We start from the raw sequence: 24985 nt of genomic DNA on the forward strand, positions 1-24985 counted from the left end.
GATTTATTCAAGCTACAGGACTTCACGTTTAGTATTATGCTGAGAGATTTGGTTATATTGTAGGTCGGCCTCTCTAGACAATCTTTGTATCTGTTCTTTGCTATCTTTGCTTTTAGCTGAGATTCTCTAACATGAGTTCTTATGTTGAATTATTGTAAAGGATTCAATTTCTCCCCTTTTATAACTGCAGATATTATCTTTCAGATGCCTGCAGGAATTGGTGTAGTCTGATATTCTGTCTTGAAAATACGTTTCCACTCTTCACAGATTTGTTCCCAGTTGGGTTCTTTGTTATAACGGAATTAAGTCTATTCACTTAATTTGAGACGAATTTGACATCTTTACAATTTTTTCTCTTTTTATTAAGATCACAGTAAGCCTCTTCATTATTTCAAGTCTAATTTTATCCCACTCCGGTATGATTTTTGTATGGCTCTGTAGTTTTCTTCGTATAAATTGTACATACTTCTTATCGGAGTTGTTTCTATTTGTTTCATTTTGTTGTTGTTGCGATTGTCGATGGAACCTTTAAAATTTTTAATATATATTTTTCCCCCCATTCAAAAATGAACCCCATGGAGCAATAGGATCTCTACCACCCCTTTCCGCGGGGAGACTCTATGGTTCCCCGGTGCTATGACCGCATTCTACTCACACCTACAGTATCCGAACCTGAAGGAAGGTGGCAACCGAGAGTGCCCAAGAAAAGGGCCGCTCTATCTCGCCTTTGTTCTTCTCTCTGTGGCTACTGCGCAGGCGTAGTCGCCCCAGTGCCGACCCCGCCTTCCTGGTCGTGGGCCCAGCTCGGGAGCGCCGGCGCACTGGCGCGCTCCGCTTACACGCTCCGGGCCCTGTAGGCGCCGCGAGTTCCGGCTGTCGCCGCCGCCGCCGCAGCTCCTGGAGGTCGGTTGCGACGAGTAACGGTGCCGGGACGAGCCCTGCGCCTTCTTAGATATGTACCCGAGCTGGGGCCGATATGGCGGGAGCAGCCACTATCCGCCTCCGCCGGTGCCGCCGCCGCCGCCGGTGGCGCTTCCTGAGGCCTCGCCCGGGCCTGGGTACTCGAGCTCGACGACTCCCGCGGCCCCCTCGTCCTCAGGCTTCATGAGCTTCCGCGAACAGCACTTGGCTCAGCTCCAGCAGCTGCAGCAGATGCACCAGAAGCAAATGCAGTGCGTGCTTCAACCCCATCACCTTCCTCCGCCCCCCATGCCGCCCCCGCCGGTGATGCCCGGGAGCGGCTACGGAGACTGGCAGCCGCCGCCGCCACCGATGCCTCCGCCACCGGGGCCGGCCCTCGGCTATCAGAAACCGCAGCAGTACAAACACCAGATGCTGCACCACCAACGAGACGGGCCTCCTGGTTTGGTTCCCATGGAGCTGGAATCCCCCCCTGCGTCTCCCCCTGTGCCGCCAGGCTCCTATATGCCCCCATCTCAGTCTTACATGCCCCCACCTCAGCCGCCACCCTCGTACTACCCTCCGGCCTCGTCTCAGCCCCCCTACTTGCCTCCCGCCCAGCCGTCCCCTTCTCAGTCTCCACCTTCCCAGTCCTACCTGGCGCCCACTCCTTATCCTCCCTCTTCCTCCTCGCAATCCTACGTGAGCCATTCGCAGTCCTACCTGCCCCCTTCTCAGGCCTCGCCTTCCCGCCCTTCCCAGAGCCACTCTAAGTCCCCGCTCCTAGCTCCTCCGCCGCCGGCCACCGCTGCTGGGAATAAGACAACTGCCCCGCCAGAGCCTGTGAAGAGTGGTGCCAAGAGCAAGAATGCTGAGCAGCATCAGGCTGCCCCTGAGCCAGATCCTTCTAAGATGACTCCACAGGTAAGAAAGCGCGTGCCCGAGCCTCCTCTTCTCCCCTCGAGGGCCCTAAGTGAGCAGGCCTCGGGCTTTCACCGGCCCTTCGCCTAGTGCCTAATGCTAACAGGGTGACGAGCTAACGTTCACTCCAGAGCATTCCGCGGGAGTCAGGGGTCGGACTTCACCGCTTTTCAATGACCTACGTGTGGATGATCAAAACTGGAAATGTTTCTGGACACCACAGAGCAGTGGGGTGGCTCTAAAGTTACTTCTTAGATGTATTCCTTGGTTTCCTTGGACCAACTTCTGAGATGTTGTTGCTTTTGCAAAGGACTTTGCTTAAAAGTTGTATTTTAAAATGCTTTAAAACTGTATTTTAAACTAAAATTTCCATTTGAGAGGCGGCATAAAAAAGAAGCTTCTGAAAGAACTGACACTTGAGATGCATGTACACTTTATGGCCAATTAGCTTCTTCTTTAAAAGGATATTTTAGGGGCCACAGGTAAGCTGTCAGCTTCCTGAATGTAAAGGTCTCACCAATTGAAGGATTGAAATCTTGTGCTTATCCAGGAGCATCCTAATTATGTTCATAGATATATGTGCAAAACGTAGGGGAGGCTGCACATTTGACCCTTTGGGGAGTTGATTGGTCATGTAAGGAATTGACCCATACACACTTTTCTCACCACATCACTCAAAGATGTAAGACACGACCAAGTTGCTGTATGGCATTGGTGTTATCGTTCACTCCAGAATAACAGCCTTGGGATTTGGCCAAGGTAAAAAAAAAAAAAAAATGTGTGATGCCTGTTCATTCATGAGAGAGCCATTCCTCTAAACTTCTATTTGAAGTGATGCTTCCCAGACAGCGGTCAAAGACAGATAGGATAGCAGTAATACATTCTTCCCTTTAGAAAGAAGATAGAACTGAAGTGGATAAATTCTTTCTTATGATTTCCTAAAATAGACTTTTAGCACTTACTAATCTATCTTGGATTTCCTAATGAATCAAAAGATCCTTTTAATTTACATATAAAAGATTTCCAAAAGATAGGGATGAGGTATTTTAATATTATAGTGGTTTGGCATTAGAAATTAAGACCAGAAACAAGTTGTTTTAAGTAAGCAAGATGGGGTTGGCACATCATAAGGAGAAAACACTTGAGGTCCTGGGGTAGAACAGTAGAGTAAGTGATTCTGTTGGCTTACGCTAGAGTACCATCCCACCAGGTTATTTCCCCCAGATTCCTCTACTATAGAGACAGAATTTGTCTCTTTCCCCATCCCACTCTGAAATTTCCAGTGCTTTTGTTGTCAAACTGCGTTAATTCAAAATACGACATTTATATCTTCATCTCTACTGGACTGTTTTTCTGGCCTTTTAGAGAGAGAAACGAATTGTTTTATGGGATGGGGGGAGAGTGATCAAACCTGTCCTTAATATAATACCATGATCACTGCTTTTGCTTTTCTGCCTTTGTGCCCTTGTATATAGTGAACTTCTTTTAGTGCATTGAATATTCAGTGCCTCCAGTTCTTCGGTGAGAGCCATAAAGAAAGGAGTTGGAAAGAAAACTATTAGAGATGAGCAGAATGAATGGGCTATTATCAAAACAGGCATTGTAAGCCTGTTTAGGCTTTCCTACCTTTGTCTAGAATTCATCCCAACTTCCTCAGTCCTCTTTCCCCCCTATAATTGTATTGATTTCAAGGCACATCTTAAATATCAGGGTCTCTATGAAGCCACGTCTAAGCTCAGCCGTTTGGTTGGTTCTCTTCTTCAGATTGTAAGTCCCTTGCAGACAGGGACTATCTCGCTCATCTTTTTATCTCCTGTAGCACCTAGGACAGTACCTTGCAAATTATAGGCTCTCCACAAAGGTTTGTTCAGTAAGATACAAGAGTTGCATGTTCTAGACTTAGGATACTTGGGTTTATTAGATGAATAAATATTTTCTTCATGCCAGTGCCAATCTCAGATAATTAATCCTTCAGCATATTTTTCTTTGATTTATATTCTATTTTTGGAAAATGTCATTTAACATGTGAAAGATTTTAAACATACAGAAGTCCTCTCCCCCCACCCCATCCACAGTTTTGCTTCACTCCGAACATATTAAATAGAAAATTCCAGAAATGCTCAATATACTGTGCTGTTCTGAGTAGCATGATGAAATCTTGCTCCATTCTGTTCCGTCCCTCATGGAAGTGAACTATCCCTTTGTCCAGCATATCCACCCTGTATCAACTACTTGTCTGTTTGTCCATTAGTAGCCCTCTTGGTTAGTAGATTAACTGTTGCAGTATTGCCATACTTATGTTCAGGTAATCCTATTTTACTTAATGGATGCAAACACAAGAATAATATATTAGCAATTTGGAAATACCAAAGAGAAGCTGTCAAGTGCTTCTTTCAAGTGGAAAGGTGAAAGTTCTCGACTTAAGAAAAGAAAAAAAATGACATGATCAGGTTGCTGAGATCTATGGTAAGAACGAATCTTTTATTCGTGAAATTGTGAAGAAGGAAAAAATTTGTGGTAGTTTGCTGAGAGAGACCACATTTATAATAACAGTATATTGTTATAATTGTTCTATTTTATTGTTGTCAGTCTCTTAGTGTGCCTAATTTATAAATTAAACTTTATCATAGATATGTATGTATAGGAGAAAAACAGTACATATATAGTTCAGTACTATCTGCGGTTTAGGCATCCACTGGGGGTCTTGGAGCGTATCTCCTGCAGATAAAAGGGACTACTATACACAAAAGTGAAAATGGTATGATTCCTCCCCACCATATACCCAACGCTCAGATTCAGCAATTCAAGAGTTTGCCATGTTTACTTCACCGAGGCCTTTTTTTATGGTTCCTGCAAAAATATTTTAAATCAAATCTTAAATCTCATGTGATTTCATCCTTATATTCTTAGACATCTTTCCAAAAAACAGCCTTTTCTTAGATTAACACATTATAACACCTAACAAAATTAACAACTGTTTCTTTGTATCACCTAATACCTGATCCATTCAGATTTCCCTTACTGTCAGCTCATACATACTAATGGAATTAAAAATAGATCCTTGATATCATCCACGCTAAAATTCCCCAATAGATTCAATTATGTTTGGTTGGTTTGTTCAAATCAGGATCCAATATAGATATTTTGGATAATTCTTTGGGGTGGGGGACTGTCCTGTGCATTGTATGATGTTTAGCAGCATCTCTGTCTCTACCTACTAGATGCTATTAGCAGCCCCTAGTTGTGATAACCAGAAATGTTTCCAGACATTGCCAATATTCCCGGGGGGGGGTAGGGGGTGGGAGGAGAATCACCCTCAGTTGAGAACACCCGATTTAGCTCAATTTCTTCTATTCTCTTTTTCTATCCCATGCCATTGAACTTGATGAAAAATCTGTTGGTTGTCCCATAGAATGTCCCTCATTCTGGATTTGTCTGTTGTCTCATGGTGTCATTTGACTTGTTCTTTTCTTTTCCATGTTTTTTGTAATCTAGAAGTTAACTCTGAAGCTCAACTTTAGATTTAAGCTCAACTTTCTTTTGGCAAGTGTACTTTGTAACCTAGGTAATGCTGTGTACTTCATTTGCATCCCATTAGGAGACTGCCTGGTTGTCCCACTGTTGGTGGTGCCAAGATTGATCAGGGGGCGGCAGTCTGGTCCCTCCACTGTAAAGCTTCCCATCAATTTTGCATGTTCCTTCCATCTAGTGGTTCATCCATTGATGTTCTTGGCCTGAGTAAGTTATTTCTTCATTAGAGGTTACAATGTGCTGATTTTTTTTCATGCCATTTCTTCTGCATTTATTAAATGGAATTCTGTAAAGAAATACTTTCACTCATGAACCATGATTGTTTGATTGGAAATACTGTACAGTTAGTATAGGAAAGACAGGATAAATGCTTGATATTCTTCCATTTAGTTTCTGGTTTTCAGAGTGAAGCATTGGTGATTTAATGGAATGCATATTTTTTCAAGAATTACATTTTCTGTTTGTTTAATGGACTAACTAGGTAAAGTGCATATTAGCCTTTTTTCATGAATTGTGGTTTTATCTTTTTAGGCTCAAAACTTATTTGGGAAAAGCTGTTGAATTTTATTTGAGTTTTTAGTCCTTTATTTAATTTTCAAGTACTTATTGAGTAGCAACTATGTGCCAGGTACTATGCTTAGCATTGGAGATGAAGTGGTAAACACCAGGCCTCATTGACTTGTTCTGATGGGGGGAAAAGACATTTAAGTAACTAAGAGAAGAACAGGGTGTTACCACATTATAAAATACAAAATATAGGATTATAAAATATAAAATATCACTAAGTTGCTCCATAAAGAATGGGGAAAGGTGAGGTGCATGTGTTTTTTTAAACTCAGAATCCAGCACATAGTAAGTGAAAAACATATTTTTTTAAATGATTGGATATAGGAGGGAGTTCTAACCTAGTTGAAGAGGCCTCCCTTTGTAAGTGATATTTAAGTGAAACCCAAAGAATGGGTAGGAATTAACCAGATAGAGATCAAGGAATTAAGTTCAGTAAGGCATACTAAAATCTGAGGGTGATGGTTGTAGGCATAAACCAGATTAGGAAGGGCCTATCAGGACTCTATTCTAAGGAAGGTAGTGAGAGATTTTTATACAGCCAAATGTGACAGATTGGCATTTGAAAAAACTCACTGTGTGCAATAGAGAGAGTAGAATCAAAAGGAACAGGAGTCATTTATAGAGAATATTTAATAAATAATTCAGGCAAGAGATATTAATGGCTCCCATGGCTGGTTTTGCTCAGTGATTAGAGTGTGGACCCTCAGACCTAGGGGTCGTGGGTTCAGTTCTCAGTCAAGGGCACGTACCCAGTTCAATCCCCTCCCCAGAGCAGGAGGCAACCAATCTATGTGTCTCTCTCATGTCGATATTTCTCTCTCTCTCTCTCTCTCTCTCTCTCTCTCTCTCTCTCTCTCTCTCCCTCTCCCTCTCCCCGCCCTCCCTCCTTCCCTCTCCCTTTCCCCTTCCTTTCACTCTCTCTAAAAATCAATGAAAAAATATCCTCATTCCTTGGATGAGGATTAAATAAAGAGAGAGAGAGAATAGTGGCTTAGATTTGGATGGTGATCCTGGAGATGGAAAGAAGTGGAAGACTGGAGAAATGTTTAGGTGCTAGACTCCAATTGATTGAGTGGTAGTGGAGAGGAAGGCATCAGTGATGATGTCTGGCTTTCTAGAATAGGCTGCTGGGTGAATGGTGATCCCTATTATTAATAAAACTAGAGGCCCAGCGTGTGATTGAAATTGCTCGAGGAGGCATCCTGTGGGGGGCTGGGACCCGCGCCTGACCCTCGTAGCACCAGCCACCGTGTTGTGTCCGCTGGGGTTGGGGCAGGTGCTCCTGAGTGTTGCGTCTCCACTCGGCCGGCCCCCAGCCCCAGCCTCTCCGTGTGTTATGTCTCCACTCTGGCCCGCCCCCAGCCCTGGGGTGAGGGCAGCACGCAGTGCCCTCCTGCCCATCTGCGCGTACAACTCCTCCTGAGCGGTCCTGACACTCGGCTAATTAGCATATTCCCTGTTTATATAGATAGGAGAACCTGGAGAAGGAGGAAGAATAGGTCTGGGATGAGGGGGAAATGATGAGTTAAGTTTTAGATCTACTGAGTTTCAAGTTCTTGAGACATAAGAGTCCAAAGGGAGATGTCCAATTGGAAATTAGATGTAAGTGTGGAATCTATAAGGGAGATCTGGGAAACATGATATAGACTCGTGAGTCATCAGCATAAAAATGGTATTTGAAGGCACAGAAAAAGATAAGGTCTCCTGAGAAGTGTGTAGAGTATGAATAGAGGTTAATGGACATTGAGCTTAGCCGCACAGAATCTCGGTATCTCAGGGAACCAGCAGGGAAAAAGGCCACTTAGATAGATGGAAAATCAGGACAGTGTAGAGCCACAGATGTGAAGGGAAGACTGTTTCTAGGAGGAGGGAGTGGTCATCTGTGTCATGTACTGCTGAGAGGTTGAACAAGATAAAGACTTTGAGTTATATTTTGCGTTTACTGACATATAGATTATTGTTGACCTTGGCAGGAGCAGTTTCATAGTGACTGAAGCCATATTGCATTGATTTGAGGAGTGATGGAAGGTGAGGATTGGGGATGGTGAGTATAGACCACTCTTTCAAGAAGTTTGACTGAAAGAGAGAGAATGAAGGCAGGGGCTGGAGGAAGAAGTGAAGTAAAGGAGCTTTAAAAAAAAAAAAAGATGGAACTAAGATTTATTTGGTGACCTTAATTTCTTGGAGTAGAATGTAAACCTCAAAAATACAGAAAATAAGTATATTTTAAGTAAATTTTTAAAATGGAAATCTAATACATTATTTTATCAGGTTCTCCCTCCTCCCCTTCACTTTAGGATATAAAAGACATAATACATTTAGTTTTATAGACATTTACTAGAGGCCCAATGCATGAAGATTCGTGCAAGAATAGGCCTTCCTTCACCTGGCTGCCGGCACTGGCTTCCCTCCGGCACCCGGGACCTGGGCCTTTGCTCCGGGCTGGAGCCACCACCCACCCACTCACTCCGGCCAGCTCCGTGGCTGCTGCCCAGAGGCCAACCCTCGGCGGCCGGCTGGGGCTTGCGGGAGGCTTGGCTTCCTTCGTGACTGGGCGACAAAGGAAGCCAAGCATCCCACCTGAAGGAAGCCAAGAATTCTGCCCACTCCAGCTGGCTCCATGGCTCTGGCTGGCGCTGCCATCTTTGTGGCTATGGGCGCCGCCATCTTTGTCGTGGAGTGATGGTTAATTTGCATATTACCCTTTTATTAGTATAGACTAGAGGTCCGATGTACAAAAATTTGTGCAAGAGTATGCCTTCCTTCCCCCGCCTGCTGGCACCGGCTTCCCCCCGCACCCGGGATACAGGCTGTTTCCTTCCAGCCACCGGCAGGCATCTGGGACCCAGGGTGGCTTCCCTCGGGCTGCCCACAGGCACCCAGGACCTGGGTTGGCTTCCCTCCACCCCGGCTTTGTCAGGAAGGTCATCCGGAATGATGTCCGGTCTAATTAGCATATCACCCTTTTATTATTATAGATGATAATCAACCTGGATAGGCATGGCCTCCAAAATTAACTTTTAAAAGCCCTTCCTCCCTCTCTCTCTCTCTCTCTCTCTCTCTCTCTCTCTCTCTCTCTCTCTCTCTCTCTTTCTCATTCACTCTCACTCCCACTTTCTCATTCTCTTACTCTCCTTTATATTTCCCTACTTGAAAAATTGTTTAGTGCCTAGTTCATAATTGTACTGGTAGCCAACAGTCAGTACATGCTTGATGAATAAATTAGCACCTTTTTTTGGTAATGATATCTGTGAAAAATAATTCTTGCATCCTAACTTTTTAACTCCATTCAGCCTCTTTCTTTAATCAGTATATTTTTATTGATTTCAGAGAGGAAGGAAGAGGGAGAGAGAGAGAAACATCAATGATGAGAGAGAATCATTGATTGGCTGCCTTCTGTATGCCCCACACTGGGGATCAAGCCCAAAATTCAGGCATGTGCCCTCACCGGGAATTAAATTGTGACCTGGTTCATAGATGGATGCTCAACCACTTAGCCACACTGGCCGGGCCAATTTTTTTTTTTTTAATGTGACATATGCTGTGATTTGACCTGATTTATGAGCTAACATTCCATGTGAAATGGAGTTGTGTGATATGATGGGACATTTAGAAGAACCAGGTACTAGTTCAGCTTCATTAGCAAGTGTAAGCAGATTTTATTCCTTTCTAAAATAAAAGTAAATCATCCTTCTGGGGTCACTGAGGGCATTTTTTAATGATGTCATCATTATTCATTTAGAAAGCTTTAAGAATGTGTCCAAACCTAGTCCTAGGATTGAAGTAAATATGCTTCCTGCTTTTTGGGTTCATATTAAGTAGAAATTGACCTGCAGTGCCTTCTGTCAGTAAACTGGCAATTCTTGAGCTCCTAATAAGGTCCTTAACCCTAGACTAAGTCTAAGACAACGATGGGAAGCATGAAAATAAGGTGCAAATTCATAAAGAATCTTCATCTCTGTAACCATTAGTTTCTAGTTGTGACAGAGAGTTTGTATCTTTTGGTGATGTTTTCAAAGCAACTAAAAAAAGAGAAACTTTTAACTTCTATTAGAAACAGACTTATTTGCCTTTCTTAAGCTGAAAGGTAAACCTATTGCAATTTTTATAAAATAATAAAAGAAGGTTGAAAATGCTTTAATACTGTATTGTTGACTATCATGATCACTGTACTATTTTGTTTGTTTGCTTGTTTTTACGATTGAATGGTAAAAGCAATTATATCCTGGAAGCTGATGATTATGTGTATGGTAATTAAAAACAAAAAACCCCAATCATAACCTAAACTTCAAAATGGAGTTAGTGAGATGAAATGTATTCTTCCCAGTGGATTGGAGCATGTTTCAGAGCATAGAAATGAGTGGCCTAGAGAGATGTCTTCAGTTGATTAACAGCTATTTATTGACATCCTACAGTATGGTTCAACACTGTATGTTTAAGCACCAGATAAAACAACAGAGTGAAACGTTAATTTTCTAAGAAAATTATCCTGAGTGGAAAAAAAGATAACAAAACAGTATGTTAAGTGAGAAAAGAGTTTACATATATTATGTATATTTTCTGCATCTGCTTTCATATAGAAAATTGGGTAAGTATACAATAAAATATTAGCAATATAGAAAATCCTGATTATCCAAAGATAATAAATCACAGTGAATGCCAATAAAATGAATCCATTTAACATAGAGACCAAAAGTTTATTGTAAAAAATTTACTTGGGACATAATCTTGAAAAAACAGAGCTCAAAAATCATAAAGAATGGCTGAGTCTTAGAATGAACAAAAAATAAAGTATAGATTATAATTCCATATTATAATTTTTCTAACAAAATTATATGGCAACATTATAGATCATCTTTTATTTAGTTTTTAATATACTGAAAAAGTATTTTAGGAATTTATCAGTTTTACCAGGGCCAGTTTTCAACCTTTGGTAGTCAAACATTCTCTTTTGTAGTTCCTATTATAAAAGTTATTAGTGTCCTGGTGCATGAAATTCATGCACACTAAAAGGAAATTAATTAGAGGAAATATTTTAATATTGCTATTATATCCTGTCAGAGTCTGGCTGGTGCCCATGGGGACGCAGCATCAAGTCCAGCCTGCACCGCGAGAACCAGAGTCAAGTCCCCACCCACCCACGTGCACCTCGCCGTGCACGCAGCCTCCTGGTGATCGGGCATTATGGCGTGAGGGCATCACAACCACAGGCTTTTTATATATAGGATTTTTGCTTGCTAACCAGTAGGACTTTTGTTAGATCCTCAGCTCTCAGTAATGAGTTTCAAAGTTCTCCAACATCACATTTTATCAAATCCTGCATCCTAAAAAAAAACCCCAAACAAACAAACAAATCCTGCATCCTTATAATTATAGTAGAAATATATGCTGTTGTTAATTATAGACATACACAGGGCAGTATATTAGTGAATATTTTAGTGTTATGACAACTTTTTTTCCCTTATGCAACTTTTTAACCATGGAGAGTATATAGTGACTCCTGGGATAATGAAGATCCTGTAGTTATTTCTGAGTGGTAAAATTTTTTTGCTGATTTAAACAATTACTTATTGCTTTTTTACGCAGTCATTTCTCTTTATTTGAAGTATTTTGTTCTATACAGTCACTGGGAACTATAAAGTAACCGGGAACACTGAATTAATAACTACTGAACCATTGCTCCTAAGGGAAGTAAAGGGTTATGTTCCTGTGAGCCTTTGGTCACATTTTCATGAGCTAATCAAGACATAATCTTGATTTATGTGTGTTTCTGTTTAAAGACCCTTATTTAATATACATTGTTGATTCATTAAAATTGACTTCACAGCCAGCAACACTGTAACATATGTCTGAATGAATCTTTATGTAACATATTTTCTCTGTAATGCACGTCATAGCCTTCTGTCACTTAGGAACACTACTCAGCACTTCAGCACTATGCTTGGTGGCCACTTTAAACAACAAAATCACTAATGAAAACACAGAGACCAGCTGGTGTGGTTGAGTTATTAAGCATCGACCTATGAACCAGGAGGTCACAGTTTGATTACTGGTCAGGGCACATGCCTGTGTTGTGGGCTCGATCCCCAGTGTGTGGTGTGCAGAAGACAGCCGATCAATGATTCTCTCTCATCATTGATGTTTCTATCTCTTCCTCTCCCTTCCTCTGAAATAAATAAATATATATGTATTTTAAAAAGCACAGAAATGCAAACAAAAATGTGACCCTAATTAGACCATTAAAAAGGCCACTTATTTACAGTAGGAGAGCCACACAAAAAGGTGGGCATGGCCGTGTTCTGCCTGAGCTGGGATGTGCAAGTCAAGTGACTCAAATTTTTCACCATTGTACATACACATGTCCAGAAAATAACATGAAAGCTCCCAAGTATTGATTTTGAAGTTAGAAATAAAATTTAGCAAATAGGCAAATTCACAAATACAGAATCCATGAATAATGAGGGTCAGCTGTATTTTCTTAATTGTTTTCCACATTAAACTTGTGATCTTTTAAAGTGAAAACACAAAACAGGTTTCCAGAAAATGAAATTACATTATAATTTGGAAGGCAGAGTGAGACTTTTAAAATAGAAAGCATTTAAAAAACACATTCTATTCTAATTTATGCATACAGTAGTTCCCCTTTATCTGTGGTTTCCCTTTCTGCAGTTTCAGTTACCTGTGATCAACCACTGTCCGAAAATATTAAATGGAAAATCCCAGAAATAAACAATTTGTAAGTTTTAAATCGTGCGCCGTTCTGCTTTGCTTATGAAATATCACACTGCCCCACACTGTCCTGATCCATCCCATTCGGGATGTGACTCATCCCTGTGTCCGGCACATCCATGAAGTATACACTATCCATGCCATTAGTCACTCACCTGTCTCAGTTATGAGATCCCCAATATTACAGTGCTTGTGTTCAAGTAACCCTTATTTTACCTAATAATGTCTCATTCACCTCACTTCATCTCATCACATAGGCATTGTATCATCATCACAAGAAGTGTGAGTACAGTACCATAAGATATTTTGAGAGAACCACATTCATGTAACTTTCGTTACATTACTTTATTATAATTGTTCTGTTGTATTGTTATTGTTGTTAATCTTTTATTGTGCCTAATTTATAAATTAAACTATCATAGGTATGTATGTATAGGAAAAAATGTAGGGTATATAGAGTTCAGTACTATCCACTGTTTAGGCAGTCACTGGAGGTCTTGGAATGTATCTCCCTTGGATAAGGGAGGACTTCTGTATATACCTAGGAATATACAGCAGATGTTTAAAAGAATATACAACAGATGTTTAAAAGAGAGAAGGCAGTGAGAAGAGGTAGGATTATTTGATTGTGTTCATTAATTACAAAATCCACCTGGATAAGTCAGAATCAGCTAAAGACAGGTTAAAAGCAAATAGCTGTGAATACTGACAGGTTTTACTTGATCATTTATCAAAAAGACTGCTCTCACTTCCAAAAGTATGTGTTTTAAGAGTAGAGAAGTATGTTGAATTGATATGTATGGCTTGGTTTAACTTAAATGTATAAATTTGGGGAAGGAATTGAAAATCTTGCTTATTTGTCTTTCTCAGTCTAGCTTTGCCTTTTCTTGCATATAGACACATGAACGCAGACACAAATGTGGCTCTCTCTAAACACCAAGTGGCAGCTATATAGGATTGTCAAGTAAAATTCTTAAAAATGGTTTCTGTTGTAGGAACAGCAGCAGTATTGGTATCGACAGCACTTGCTAAGTTTGCAGCAGAGGACAAAAGTGCATTTGCCAGGACACAAAAAGGGTCCTGTCATAGCAAAGGATGCACCCAAGCCAGTAAAAGAAGTTACAGTACCTGCCACCAGTCAAGTACCAGAACCCCCTCCATCTGAGGAGCCCCCATTACCACCTCCTAATGAGGAGGTACCACCCCCTCTTCCACCGGAGGAATCCCAGGTAACCATAAAGTAATTATTTGGTTTTTATTAAATTGTTCAACTTTTTTCTGATTCATTTATATTTTTATCATGAATAGATATATATTTTTTATGTGTTTTTTAAGTACAGTAAAATTCCATTTATGGAATATTAGATTATGCCTTGTCAGGTTTAGAAAAGGCATTTTTTGGCATTCCCTCTCCGGAGCACGCCAGCGCCTTTCTCGTCTCTCTCTTTCCCCCAGCTACATTACCTTTCCCTCTCCTAAGTTCCAGTGGCCCTTTTGCTTCTATAACTTGTTTCCTGAGCCATTGCAGCCCAGCTGGCTCACTTCTACTACCTCTGTAACTTTCTAAATAAACTTTCTCTTATAATTTGAAAAAGAGAGAGAGAGAAAAAAGGCTTTTATTTTTTTCATGGTTTAAATGAGAGTGAAGAGTTAGACACTCTTTTTTTTTAAAAGTATATTTTATTGATTTTTTACGAGAGGAATGAAGAGGGATAGAGAGTTAGAAACATCGATCAGCTGCCTCCTGTACACTCCCTACTGGGTATGCGCCCGCAACCAAGGTACATGCCCTTGACCGGAATCGAACCTGGGACCCTTGAGTCCTCAGGCCAACACTCTATCCACTGAGCCAAACCGGTTAGGGCTAGCTAGACACTCTTGTAAATTGTGTCTCTAAGCACTAAAGGGCTGCCAGGTATTTTCATATTGGCAGCACACAGCAATAGTTAAGAGCTTCAACTTTTTGCCCTAGCCAGTTTGGCTCAGTGGATAAAGCATCGGCCTGTGGACTGGCGGGTCTCAGGTTCGATTCCGGTCAAGGGCACATGCCAGGGTTGCGGGCTCAATCCCCCGTAGCTGTGTGTGTGTGTGTGTGTGTGTGTGTGTGTGTGTGTGTGTGTGCGCGCGCGCGCACTCAAGAGGCAGCCATCAAATGATTCTCTCATCATTGATGTTTCCTCTCTCTCTCCCTCTTCCTTCCTCTCTGAAATCAATAAAAATATATATTTTTTAAAAAGAACTTTTATTGTCAAATGACCTAGGCTGCTGTCCAGGCACTGCCACTTGCTGGTGGTGACTCTGAGCAAGTTAGTTAACGATTTTGTACTTCAGTTTCCTCATCTGTAAAATAGATTGTAGCATTCAATGTCAGTTAGCATATTTACTGGCACATGGAAAGTTCTCACATTGGTCCAAAGGTCATTGTTCTCCTAAGAGTCATATGTGGAAACTTTATTGAATCATAATAATTACACTGTAGTCCATTGATGAAAAGTGACTAAGGTGCAAAAGAAAAATTTCTCAGAGTGAAAAGGACATTAAATGTAGATTGACTTTGTTGGGTAATGATTGTCCTATTTAAGAACAATGAAATGATTATTCTAGTGAAGACTATGGAATTTATAAACTCCTAGGTATTGGTATCCATTATCACAGTATAGATAGAGCTAGGTATTTATCTAAAGATAGAATAGCTTTTATCAGTCAGGCAGAGTTGTAGGGATTCTTGACTTTGTATTACAATACAATACTTTATAAAATAGGTTTCTTACTAATTTAATTGCTGTTTTATGATTTAAATAAAAATGTATCTTTTATATTTAGTCTGAGGACCCAGAAGAAGATGCCAGGTTAAAACAGTTGCAGGCTGCAGCAGCACACTGGCAGCAGCACCAGCAGCATCGAGTTGGCTTCCAGTACCAGGGAATAATGCAGAAGCACACCCAGCTACAACAGATCCTACAACAGTACCAGCAGATCATCCAGCAGCCACCACATATGCAGGCAAGTGCTTCTTCAGTTCACACATGGGAAATTGACCCAAGAAATTTAAAATATTTGTTATTCCTTAAGGAGATTTAAGTGTGAAGAAGGAAAGATATTTCCTAAGACGTGCCCAAGTAGTTACCTGTCACATTAACTTGGGGGCTTGGGAAATGTGGTATTATGCAAATACTCTCATATCAACCCAGACAGACGTTAGAGTACTCTTACTAAGTTACTAAGTACTGACTATTACTAAGAGATTTAAGAACCAGGGTTCTTATCATATAATTATAAGTTTACTTGTGTTTCACCCACAAACCACTACAGTAACAGACAAGCAAAAATCCACCAAAAAAGGTCAAAACAACCACCACAAAAAACCTAACAAATACACCATAAAAGATGAAATGACTTAGATGTTTGCTTGTCTTTTATCTTTGAGGTATAACCTTATGTCTGTATGTTTTAAGTTCTTAAAATGCTCCTGTATAATAAAAGCCTAGACCAGGGGTGGGCAGCCTTTTTGTGAGTGCGTGCCAAAACCAGCAAAATCTCTGACTCAGAATTCTTCTGCGTGCCAACCCTAATTTTTTGAGAACATGTTACGCCTACTTGATATCTCTTAAGGTGTACATATGTGAAGAATCTTGAAGAAATAATAAAATTCATTCGAGCAACAAAAACACAGTATATGATGATGAAAAATACATTTATTTTTTAATGTATACATGTACACTGATAGTGCGACAGAAAACTTTATGACTCCGTTTGATATTATCAGTGGGATTTTTGCTGCCGAGAGAAACATAGAAATTTATTCCCCTTTTGTTAGTACCGGTGGGCAAAGCGAGAGAGAAGGTTTCATTTTTATAGAGTGAAATTTTGAATAAGTAGGTAAGGCAGTTGTCTTGTCAACGAAAACCCGTTGCGTCTGAGGCTGAAACCAAAACACTGGTCAGATCTAGGAAGGCAGGGAGAGTTAAGGCAGAGGCATAGAAATTGCTCTTCTCCTCGCTCGTCAATCCATGTCTATGGTCTTTAAGATAACTTGTTATGTAAAATTATTTATTTATCTAAGATGGACCTACACTGAATTTATCTGAAAAATAAAAAAGTCGATATTAAGAAAAAAATTGTAAATGGAAGATTATAAGAGAGGGTTTTGCATGCCAGCAAAAGTTACTGGCATGCCATGTTTGGCACGCGTGCCAGGAGTTGCCCACCCCAGGCCTAGACCAAATGGCAGAACGACATGTTGCTATGATGCGCACTGATCACCAGGGGGCAGGGGCTCAACCCAGGAGCTGCCACCTCGTAGTCAGTGCACTCGCACAGGGGGAGCACTACTCAGCCAGAAGCCAGGCTAACGGCTGGCAAATGCAGTGACGGTGGCAGAAGCCTCTCCCACCTCCGTGGCAGCACTAAGGAGCAGTGAGCCGAGTGGTAAGGAGCAGTGAGCAGGCAGGTGGTAAGGAGCGAGGCATCTTGGACTGCAAGAGGGATGTCCGACTGCCGGCTTAGGCCCACTCCCTGAGGGGTCCTGGACTGCGAGAGGGCATAGGCCGGGCTGAGGTACCACCGCCCCCCCCCCCCGCCCCAACCCCCAGTGGATGAGTTTCGTGCACCTGGCCTCTAGTCCATAATAATATTAAAGACCTGAAAAATACTTATTGCTGAGGTAGGTATTTGCTTTAGTGTCTGGTTGGTTTTTCCAAGTCAGTGGTAACTTATACAGGGTGAGGCAAAAGTAGGTTTACAGTTGCAAATACACAAAACCGTTTATTCTTGTATTATTATTATTTTTTAATTAAATCTTTATTGTTCAGATTATTACAGTTGTTCTTCTTTTTCCCCCCCCATAGCTCCCCTCCACCCAGTTCCCACCACACCCTCTGCCCTTACCCCCCACCACTGTCCTCATCCATAGGTGTACAATTTTTGTCCAGTCTCTTCCTGCACCCCCCACACCCTTCCCCCTCCCCCCACAAGAATAGTCAGTCCACTCCCTTTCTATTATATTCACCAGTTTATTCTGTTCATCAGATTATTTATTCACTCGATTTTTAGATTCACTTGTTGATAGATGTGTATTTGTTGTTCATAATTTGTATCTTTACCTTTTTCTTCTTCTTCCTCTTCTTCTTAAAAGATACCTTTCAGCATTTCATATAATACTGGTTTGGTGGTGATGAACTCCTTTAGCTTTTTCTTATCTGTGAAGCTCTTTATCTGACCTTCAATTCTGAACGATAGCTTTACTGGGGAAAGTAATCTTGGTTGTAGGTTCTTGCTATTATTCATCACTTTGAATATTTCTTGCCACTCCCTTCTGGCCTGCATAGTTTCTGTTGAGAAATCAGCTGATAGTCATATGGGTACGCCCTTGTAGGTAACTGACTTTTTCTCTTGCTGCTTTTAAGATTCTCTCTTTGTTTTTTGCTCTTGGCATTTTAATTATGATGTGTCTTGGTGTGGTCCTCTTTGGATTCCTTTTGTTTGGGGTTCTCTCGGCTTCCTGGACTTGTAAGTCTATTTCTTTCACCAGGTGGGGGAAGTTTTCTGTCATTATTTCTTCAAATAGGCTTTCAATATCTTGCTCTCTCTCTTCTTCTGGCACCCCCATAATTCTGATGTTGGTGCGCTTGAAGTTGTCCCAGAGGCTTCTTACAGTATCTTCATATTTTTGGATTCTTTTTTCTTTTTGTTTTTCTGGTTGGGTGTTTTTTGCTTCTTCGTATTTCAAATCTTTGACTTGATTCTTGCGATCCTCTAGTCTGCTGTTGGAACTCTGTATAATATTCTCTATTTCAGTCAGTGTATGCTTAATTTCTAGTTGGTCCTTTTTCATATCCTCGGGGGTCTCACTAGATTTCTTGAGGGTCTCACTAAATTTATCGGCAGTTTCTAGAAAATTCTTGAAAAACCTTATATAAGTGTGGTTTTGAACTCTATATCCAGTAGTTTGCTTTCCTCCATTTCTGTCGTGACCTGTTTCTTTGTCTCCGCATTTTGGCTGCTTCCCTGTGTTGGTAGAGTGGCTTTCTGTGCTAGGTGTCCTATAGGGCCCAGTGGCTCAGTCTCCCCAATTACCCGAGGTGGACACTCTTGGTGCACCCCTTTGTGGGCTTTGTGCACAGTCTTCTTGTAGTTAAGCCTTGATTGTTGTAGGTATCACTGGGAGGAATTGACCTCCAGGCTAATTGGCTGTGAGAATCAGCTGTGTCTACGGTGGGAGAACTTCTGTGCTGGAGACACCCTTATGGGGCAAGACTTGCTTCAGTGGGGCTTTGGTGCTCACTGAGTCTGCCCCCTTATGGATCTGAGGAGTTGTAATCTGGATGGTCCCACTCTGACCACTGGGTACACTGGCTCTTGGATCTCTAAGGAGGTGCTAATTTAGCCTCTGCCTGATGCAACACAGTAGGAGCTGTGGAGAGATCTGCAGATTCCTCTTCTTTGTTTGGGGTTTGGAGATGCCCACATGAGGCCCAGCTGTGAAGCAATGCAAGCTCCTGTGGGGCCTTGGGCCTTCTTTTGGGAGTTCTGGGTCTCTCTGACCCAGCTGCAGTTTGTTAGGTAATTTTCAGATTGCAAAGGGCCAGGGCTTTCAAATGCAAAAGCCTCTGTGCACAGCTTAGGTGGGGCAGGGTCTCAGGAAATCAACAGGGCGGAGCAAACAGCTATGGCTGATCCTCAGTCCTACCCTAAGAGGCCCTGCGTCTGTGTCCTGCGGTAATCGCTGCAAGCACCTCTGAGAGAAAGCCGCCCTCGAGTTCCGACCGGTGCCAGACAGCCCAGTTTCTCCCCTTATGAGTCTGGGTCCCCAGAGACTCGCCCAGAACTGGCGTTCAGAGTAGTCGGGAGCCTGTGTCTCCCTCCGGATTGAAAAAGACAGCCGCGTCCTCAGTGGCCAGCCCTTTCCGCGTGCGACTCTGTACCTCTGCATTTTACTTCCGCACCTCCTCTGAGCCTCAGTGTGCTTTTCTCTTTGCTTCTAGTTGTAGAATTTCCACTCAGCCAGCCTTCCTGTGGTTCTGGATGATGTCTGTTTTGTCTTTTAGTTGTATTTTTGAAGTGGTTGTGCGAAGCAACAATTTCCGGTGTTTATCTATGCCGCCATCTTGGTTTCTCCTCTTGTATTATTATTTAATTATGGTATTATTTTCCATAAGAACAACTGTACACCTACTTTTGCCCCACCCTATATAATTAAGTCAAAGGAAGAAAGAAAAATGATCATCACCAAATGGATTTAACAAGCTTATCCTTATCCTCTCAAAATCTTTAGTGTCTTAATGTCCTAAGACTTCATATGTCCTTGATTCATTAATATTTATCTTGTTATTCTCTTATATGAATGTCTTGAAATAATTTTTATGCCTTTATTTGTAGACCATGTCTGTAGATATGCAACTGCGACATTATGAGATGCAACAGCAACAGTTTCAACATCTCTACCAAGAATGGGAGCGAGAGTTTCAGCTGTGGGAGGAACAGCTTCATTCCTATCCGCATAAAGATCAACTTCAGGAGTATGAGAAGCAGTGGAAAACATGGCAGGGGCATATGAAAGCCACTCAGACCTATTTGCAGGAGAAAGTCAATTCATTTCAGAATATGAAGAACCAGTATATGGGAAACATGTCAATGCCACCTCCTTTTGTTCCATATTCTCAGATGCCTCCACCTCTACCAACAATGCCTCCTCCGGTATTGCCTCCATCGTTGCCACCACCAGTAATGCCCCCTGCCCTACCTACTTCAGTGCCACCACCTGGCATGCCCCCACCTGTGATGCCACCTTCTCTACCAACCTCTCTGCCCCCACCTGTGATGCCTCCATCTCTGTCTTCAACAGGGCCACCACCAGTTCTTCCCCCACCTCCCCTCTCTTCTGTGGGGCCACCACCAGTTCTTCCCCCACCATCTCTCTCTTCAACAGCACCTCCACCTGTCATGCCCCTTCCACCATTATCTTCAGCCACACCTCCTCCAGGAATTCCTGCCCCTGGGGTTCCACAAGGGATACCTCCTCAATTAACAACAGCCCCAGTTCCATCAGTCTCTAGTTCTCAGAGTTCACAACTTCCAGAGAAACCTAGACCAGCATTACTTCCCACTCCTGTGTCTTTTGGTTCAGCCCCACCCTCAACTTACCATCCTCCGTTGCAATCAGCTGTTGGCCCTTCAGAACAAGGGAATTCTAAAACTCCTCTGAGCAAGTCTACTCTGCCATACAGTTCGTTCTCGTCTGAGCCAGGACTTGGGGAGTCTTCAATTGCTCCATCTCAGCAAATCACTGCAGTCAAGGACATGCCAGTGAGGTCAGGTGGACTGCTTCCAGATCCTCCTAGAAGCAGTTACATGGAAGGTCCAAAAGGGCCAAGGTAGGTCTGACTTGTTTGTTTGTTTGGTTGATTGGTTTGGCTGATTTGTTGATTTAGGCTGAGTAGGCCTTGATGGTATAAAAAACTTTATTTATGCAATTTTGGTACTCACTTTATCCTTTTAATCCAAACACAGTCCTGGTTTACAATTAATTATGCTAGCATTCACTTATTAGACATAATGAAATCTAGAAACGGTAACCATTTCTTGTGATGTCACTACTTTATCCTATATGTAGAGATTATGGTGTAGGATGAATGTGATGTTTCAGAGTGATGCTTATCAATTTCTTACTGACGTTTCAGCTTCAGAAGTAGTATTGATTAGACTTAATTATCTTTTTTGCTTTTTTTATTTGATAACTTAATTGATAACTTCTCTTTGTTAGCTTATAAGCTGTTGGAGATAAAGATGAATAAGCCAATATTGTAGTGAAATAAGGCAATGAAATTTAGTATAAAGGTATATAAAACTTTTGTTTTGCCCATTTGTTCAGCAAATATTTATTAAGTTCCTATTCTGTGGTTATAGCAGTGCATATAACAGAACAGACAAATGTTCCTCAATTTGGGAGATGTTTTTCTTTTGTCTAAACCACTTTTTTAAGAAAAAAATATTTTTATTGATTTCAGAGAAGAAAAGAGAAAGAGAGAGAAACATCAATGATGAAAGAGAATCATTGATCAGCTGCCTCCTGCATGCCCCCTACTGTGCCTTGACTGGGAATCAAACCGAGACCTCCTGGTTCATAGGTCGACACTCAAACACTGAGCCACTCCAACTGGGCTGAACCACATTTTTATGTAGAAAAGTACACACAAAAATTTACTAGTGGTTCCTGAGTTTTTTCTATTTACCTTTTAAAAGATGTTAAATTCATTTTTCTAAGATTGTAAAAGTATATTTTTCTCCCAGGGTTGACCTAAAGGATAATTTTCCTACAGAAAAAACATTTCAGTAAGATTTTCTTCCAATTGGAAATTATAATATACATACATCCTCCTTATACAAAATTTAGATAGGACAGAAGAGGGCTGAAAAAAGTTAAAGTCACCTAATTCCACTGTTGATTATTATTTGGAGATAATAGTTTTTAAAATAAATGTTTTAAAAATGGCATCATACTACGTATATTGTCTTATAACTTGCTTTTTCCTCTATCAGCACATTGGTTAATTTTCCATCTTAGTGTCAGTGGATCTACCTCATCATTTTTAATTTATACCTGATTTCAACAATTGACAACAAAACATATCTTTTATTTGTTCCCGAAGTTTCCAATTCTGAAAATAATACAGCACAAACTTAATCCAAAATCAAAGCTAATCAGAGACTATTAACATGAGTTCCTCTGGGTACTAGAAGCCTTGCCAGAGACTTTATATACATTGTCTTATGGAGTCTTCTCAACAACTTGTGAATTTGTATGCCCTACTTTTACCCTTTACAAATGGGCTGGGAGGATTGGGTAACTTGCTCAGGATTGAGTCACTGGGACAGTGGAGCCTGAGTTTATACCCAGAGAATCAGAGCAAAAGCACTAGTTAAGTACTGTATGTAACGCCAGGTTTCAGTGATATTCATGCTCTCGGTGACGTGCAAACTTACAAATACATTTGTAGCCTTTATTTATTTGGTATGTGTATCTTCTTGATTTGAATTCCTACTTTTCTACTGGATTGTGTATTCCTTGTAGATCTGGTTACTGATTTGCTATCAGAGAAACACATTTTTAACACCTCATGAAACGAAGATTTCCTGTTCCGTTCTTTTCCTGTCATATTAACATTTCTCTCCTTTTCCTATCAAATCTTAAGTTTGTAAATTTAAGACCTATTTTAAGTTATTTTCTTATCTCGTGGTACAATTAATAACTACGGCGCTAGGAGGATCTTAGCAATGATATAATGCAGTATCCCCTCTATAGCAACTCACAGTTGTGTTGTATTTTAGTTTGTCATCTTGTGCATATTACCTTATTCTTCTCATTGATCTCTTGAGGTAAGTAGATAAGGAAGCTGAGCTTTGGGGAGGTTATAAATAAATTGCCCCAGATGACATAGCTAGCAAATAGTTAAGATGGGATTAGAATCCAAGGCTTCTGATGCATTTACAGGTTCATTGTACTTTCTGTGACAAGCAATTGATGGACTCTGCTTAAATACTGACAGTTTTCTAGAAAGTTTATTTCTTACATTGACCCTAAATATATTACTGTAACTTCTACCTGTTGACTCTAGATCTACTTTTATGATACAACACATCATGAATTATCTTCTCTCTTTTACGGTGCGCTCCTACACTTATTTAAAGATGATCCTCTTGTCTTCTTTCCCAGCCTTCTTTACCCATTCTGCTCTGCCATCACATAAACTCAAATTCTTTTCACACTAACATTGGTTCCAGCCTCCTCCTGCTTTATTGCTCACTGTCCTTTGAGGAGCTTTTGGTTCATCAAGTCTCCTTCAGAGGCAGAGGACCATAGATCTAGTTCCCACTTTGTTATAAATAATATTCTAAATTGCCCTCTTTTGGTCAGCACTCTCAAATATGATTGTAAGTACAGCTTAGTGAATTTGTTCAAAGTAGATGCACCCATGTTATTACTACTCAGATCAAGAAATAGAAATTCTAGCCGAAACCGGTTTGGCTCAGTGGATGGAGCGTCAGCCTGCGGACTGAGGGGTCCCGGGTTCGATTCCGGTCAAGGGCATGTACCAGGGTTGCGGGCACATCCTCAGTGGGAGATGTGCAGGAGGCAGCTGATCGATGTTTCTCTCTCATCGATGTTTCTAACTCTCTATCTCTCTCCCTTCCTCTCTGTAAAAAATCAATAAAATCTATTTAAAAAAAAAAAAAAGAAAGAAATAGAAATTCTAGTGTATGAGATGTCCCCCTCATGTCCCTTCCCATTTTCTCGTTTTATACCACAGATTAGCTTTGTCTGTTTTTGAACTTTATATAAATGGAATCATACTGTATGTACTCTTTTAGGTGGCCCCTTTCACATGACATAATGGGAGATTCATCCATGTTGTGTGTAGCTGTAGTTTGTTCATTCTCATTCCTGTACAATATTTTATTGTATGAATATACCACAGTCTATCCATTCTGATATTGACGGTCATTTAAGTTTTGTTATTATTATGGAAATACTGCTATGTGTCTTTTGGTGCTCTATGTCTCACCTTAGATGCATACACATATGTGTGTGGATGTTTAATTTTGTTTAGATATATACCAAGGATTGGAATTGCTTGATCATGGGTATATGTTCTGCTTTGATAGATCTTATCAAACAGTTTTCCAGAGTGGTTGTTTTAATTTATATTCTCACCAGCAGTGATTCTGTGTTCCCGTTTTTTTGCATCCTCATCAATACTTAGTATTGTTAAACTTTTAAATTTTAGCCACCTTGGTGGATGCTTAATGGTATTGTAATATGGCTGGAGATTTTACTTATGATAAATTTCACATATTTATTAGAGCCTAGAGTGCACCTGTAGAGACATTTATCTTTTGATTCATCTAATAGTTTTGGTACAACTTTCTCTGTCACTTTGCTTTTCTTTGTCCTTATAGTCAGGAGATGAAAATTTCTTGAATTCTCAGTTGTGCTGAATAAAGCCTAAAAGCAAGGGGGTGTGACAGTTTATTTCACTGTTGCCTCATCCTTCTAGCAATTCTATCATTCTTTTGTTGTCTTTGCATTTCAATCTTCTTTGACATAGTTGTGGATAATTAATAAGTAATGATGAGTATTAATGAATTCTAAGATAAGGAAATCACAAAATGTTCTAAGATCTAGAAAAAAATAAAATTCACTTAAGATCTTACATCATAGATTTGTGAAAGGATCCAATGGACCCATATGGTAATTGCAAGATGATTTAAATTTTGTTCTGTTTTTTAAAAAATAAATTTTCTTTGTTCCCTGGAAGGCTGGTAAGAAAAAAGACAAAAA

The 24985-nt window shown here is 40.8% G+C and overlaps 1 protein-coding gene across 5 annotated transcripts in view; it reads left to right on the top strand.

Moving 5' to 3' along the window:
• Positions 1-800: 800 nt before the first annotated feature.
• Positions 801-24985, top strand: part of YLPM1 (YLP motif containing 1) — a 65014-nt gene continuing 40829 nt past the window's right edge. For 2 of the 5 annotated variants that reach the window (XR_004968215.1, XM_036313113.1), the window contains exons 1-4: positions 801-1824; positions 13644-13877; positions 15472-15651; positions 20026-21020. Coding sequence is in view for 4 of the 5 variants with exons in the window: in XM_036313113.1 (XP_036169006.1) it covers positions 955-1824; positions 13644-13877; positions 15472-15651; positions 20026-21020 (2279 nt within the window). In the remaining variant the exon portion in view is untranslated. Of the gene's footprint in view, positions 1825-5419; positions 5560-12588; positions 12656-13643; positions 13878-15471; positions 15652-20025; positions 21021-24985 lie in introns of those variants that run through there. The other 3 variants (XM_036313137.1, XM_036313103.1, XM_036313127.1) reach the window with 3 other exon arrangements.

The sequence above is a fragment of the Myotis myotis genome, unplaced genomic scaffold (genome assembly GCF_014108235.1).
Source record: "Myotis myotis isolate mMyoMyo1 unplaced genomic scaffold, mMyoMyo1.p scaffold_m19_p_1, whole genome shotgun sequence".
Lineage (NCBI taxonomy): Eukaryota > Metazoa > Chordata > Mammalia > Chiroptera > Vespertilionidae > Myotis > Myotis myotis.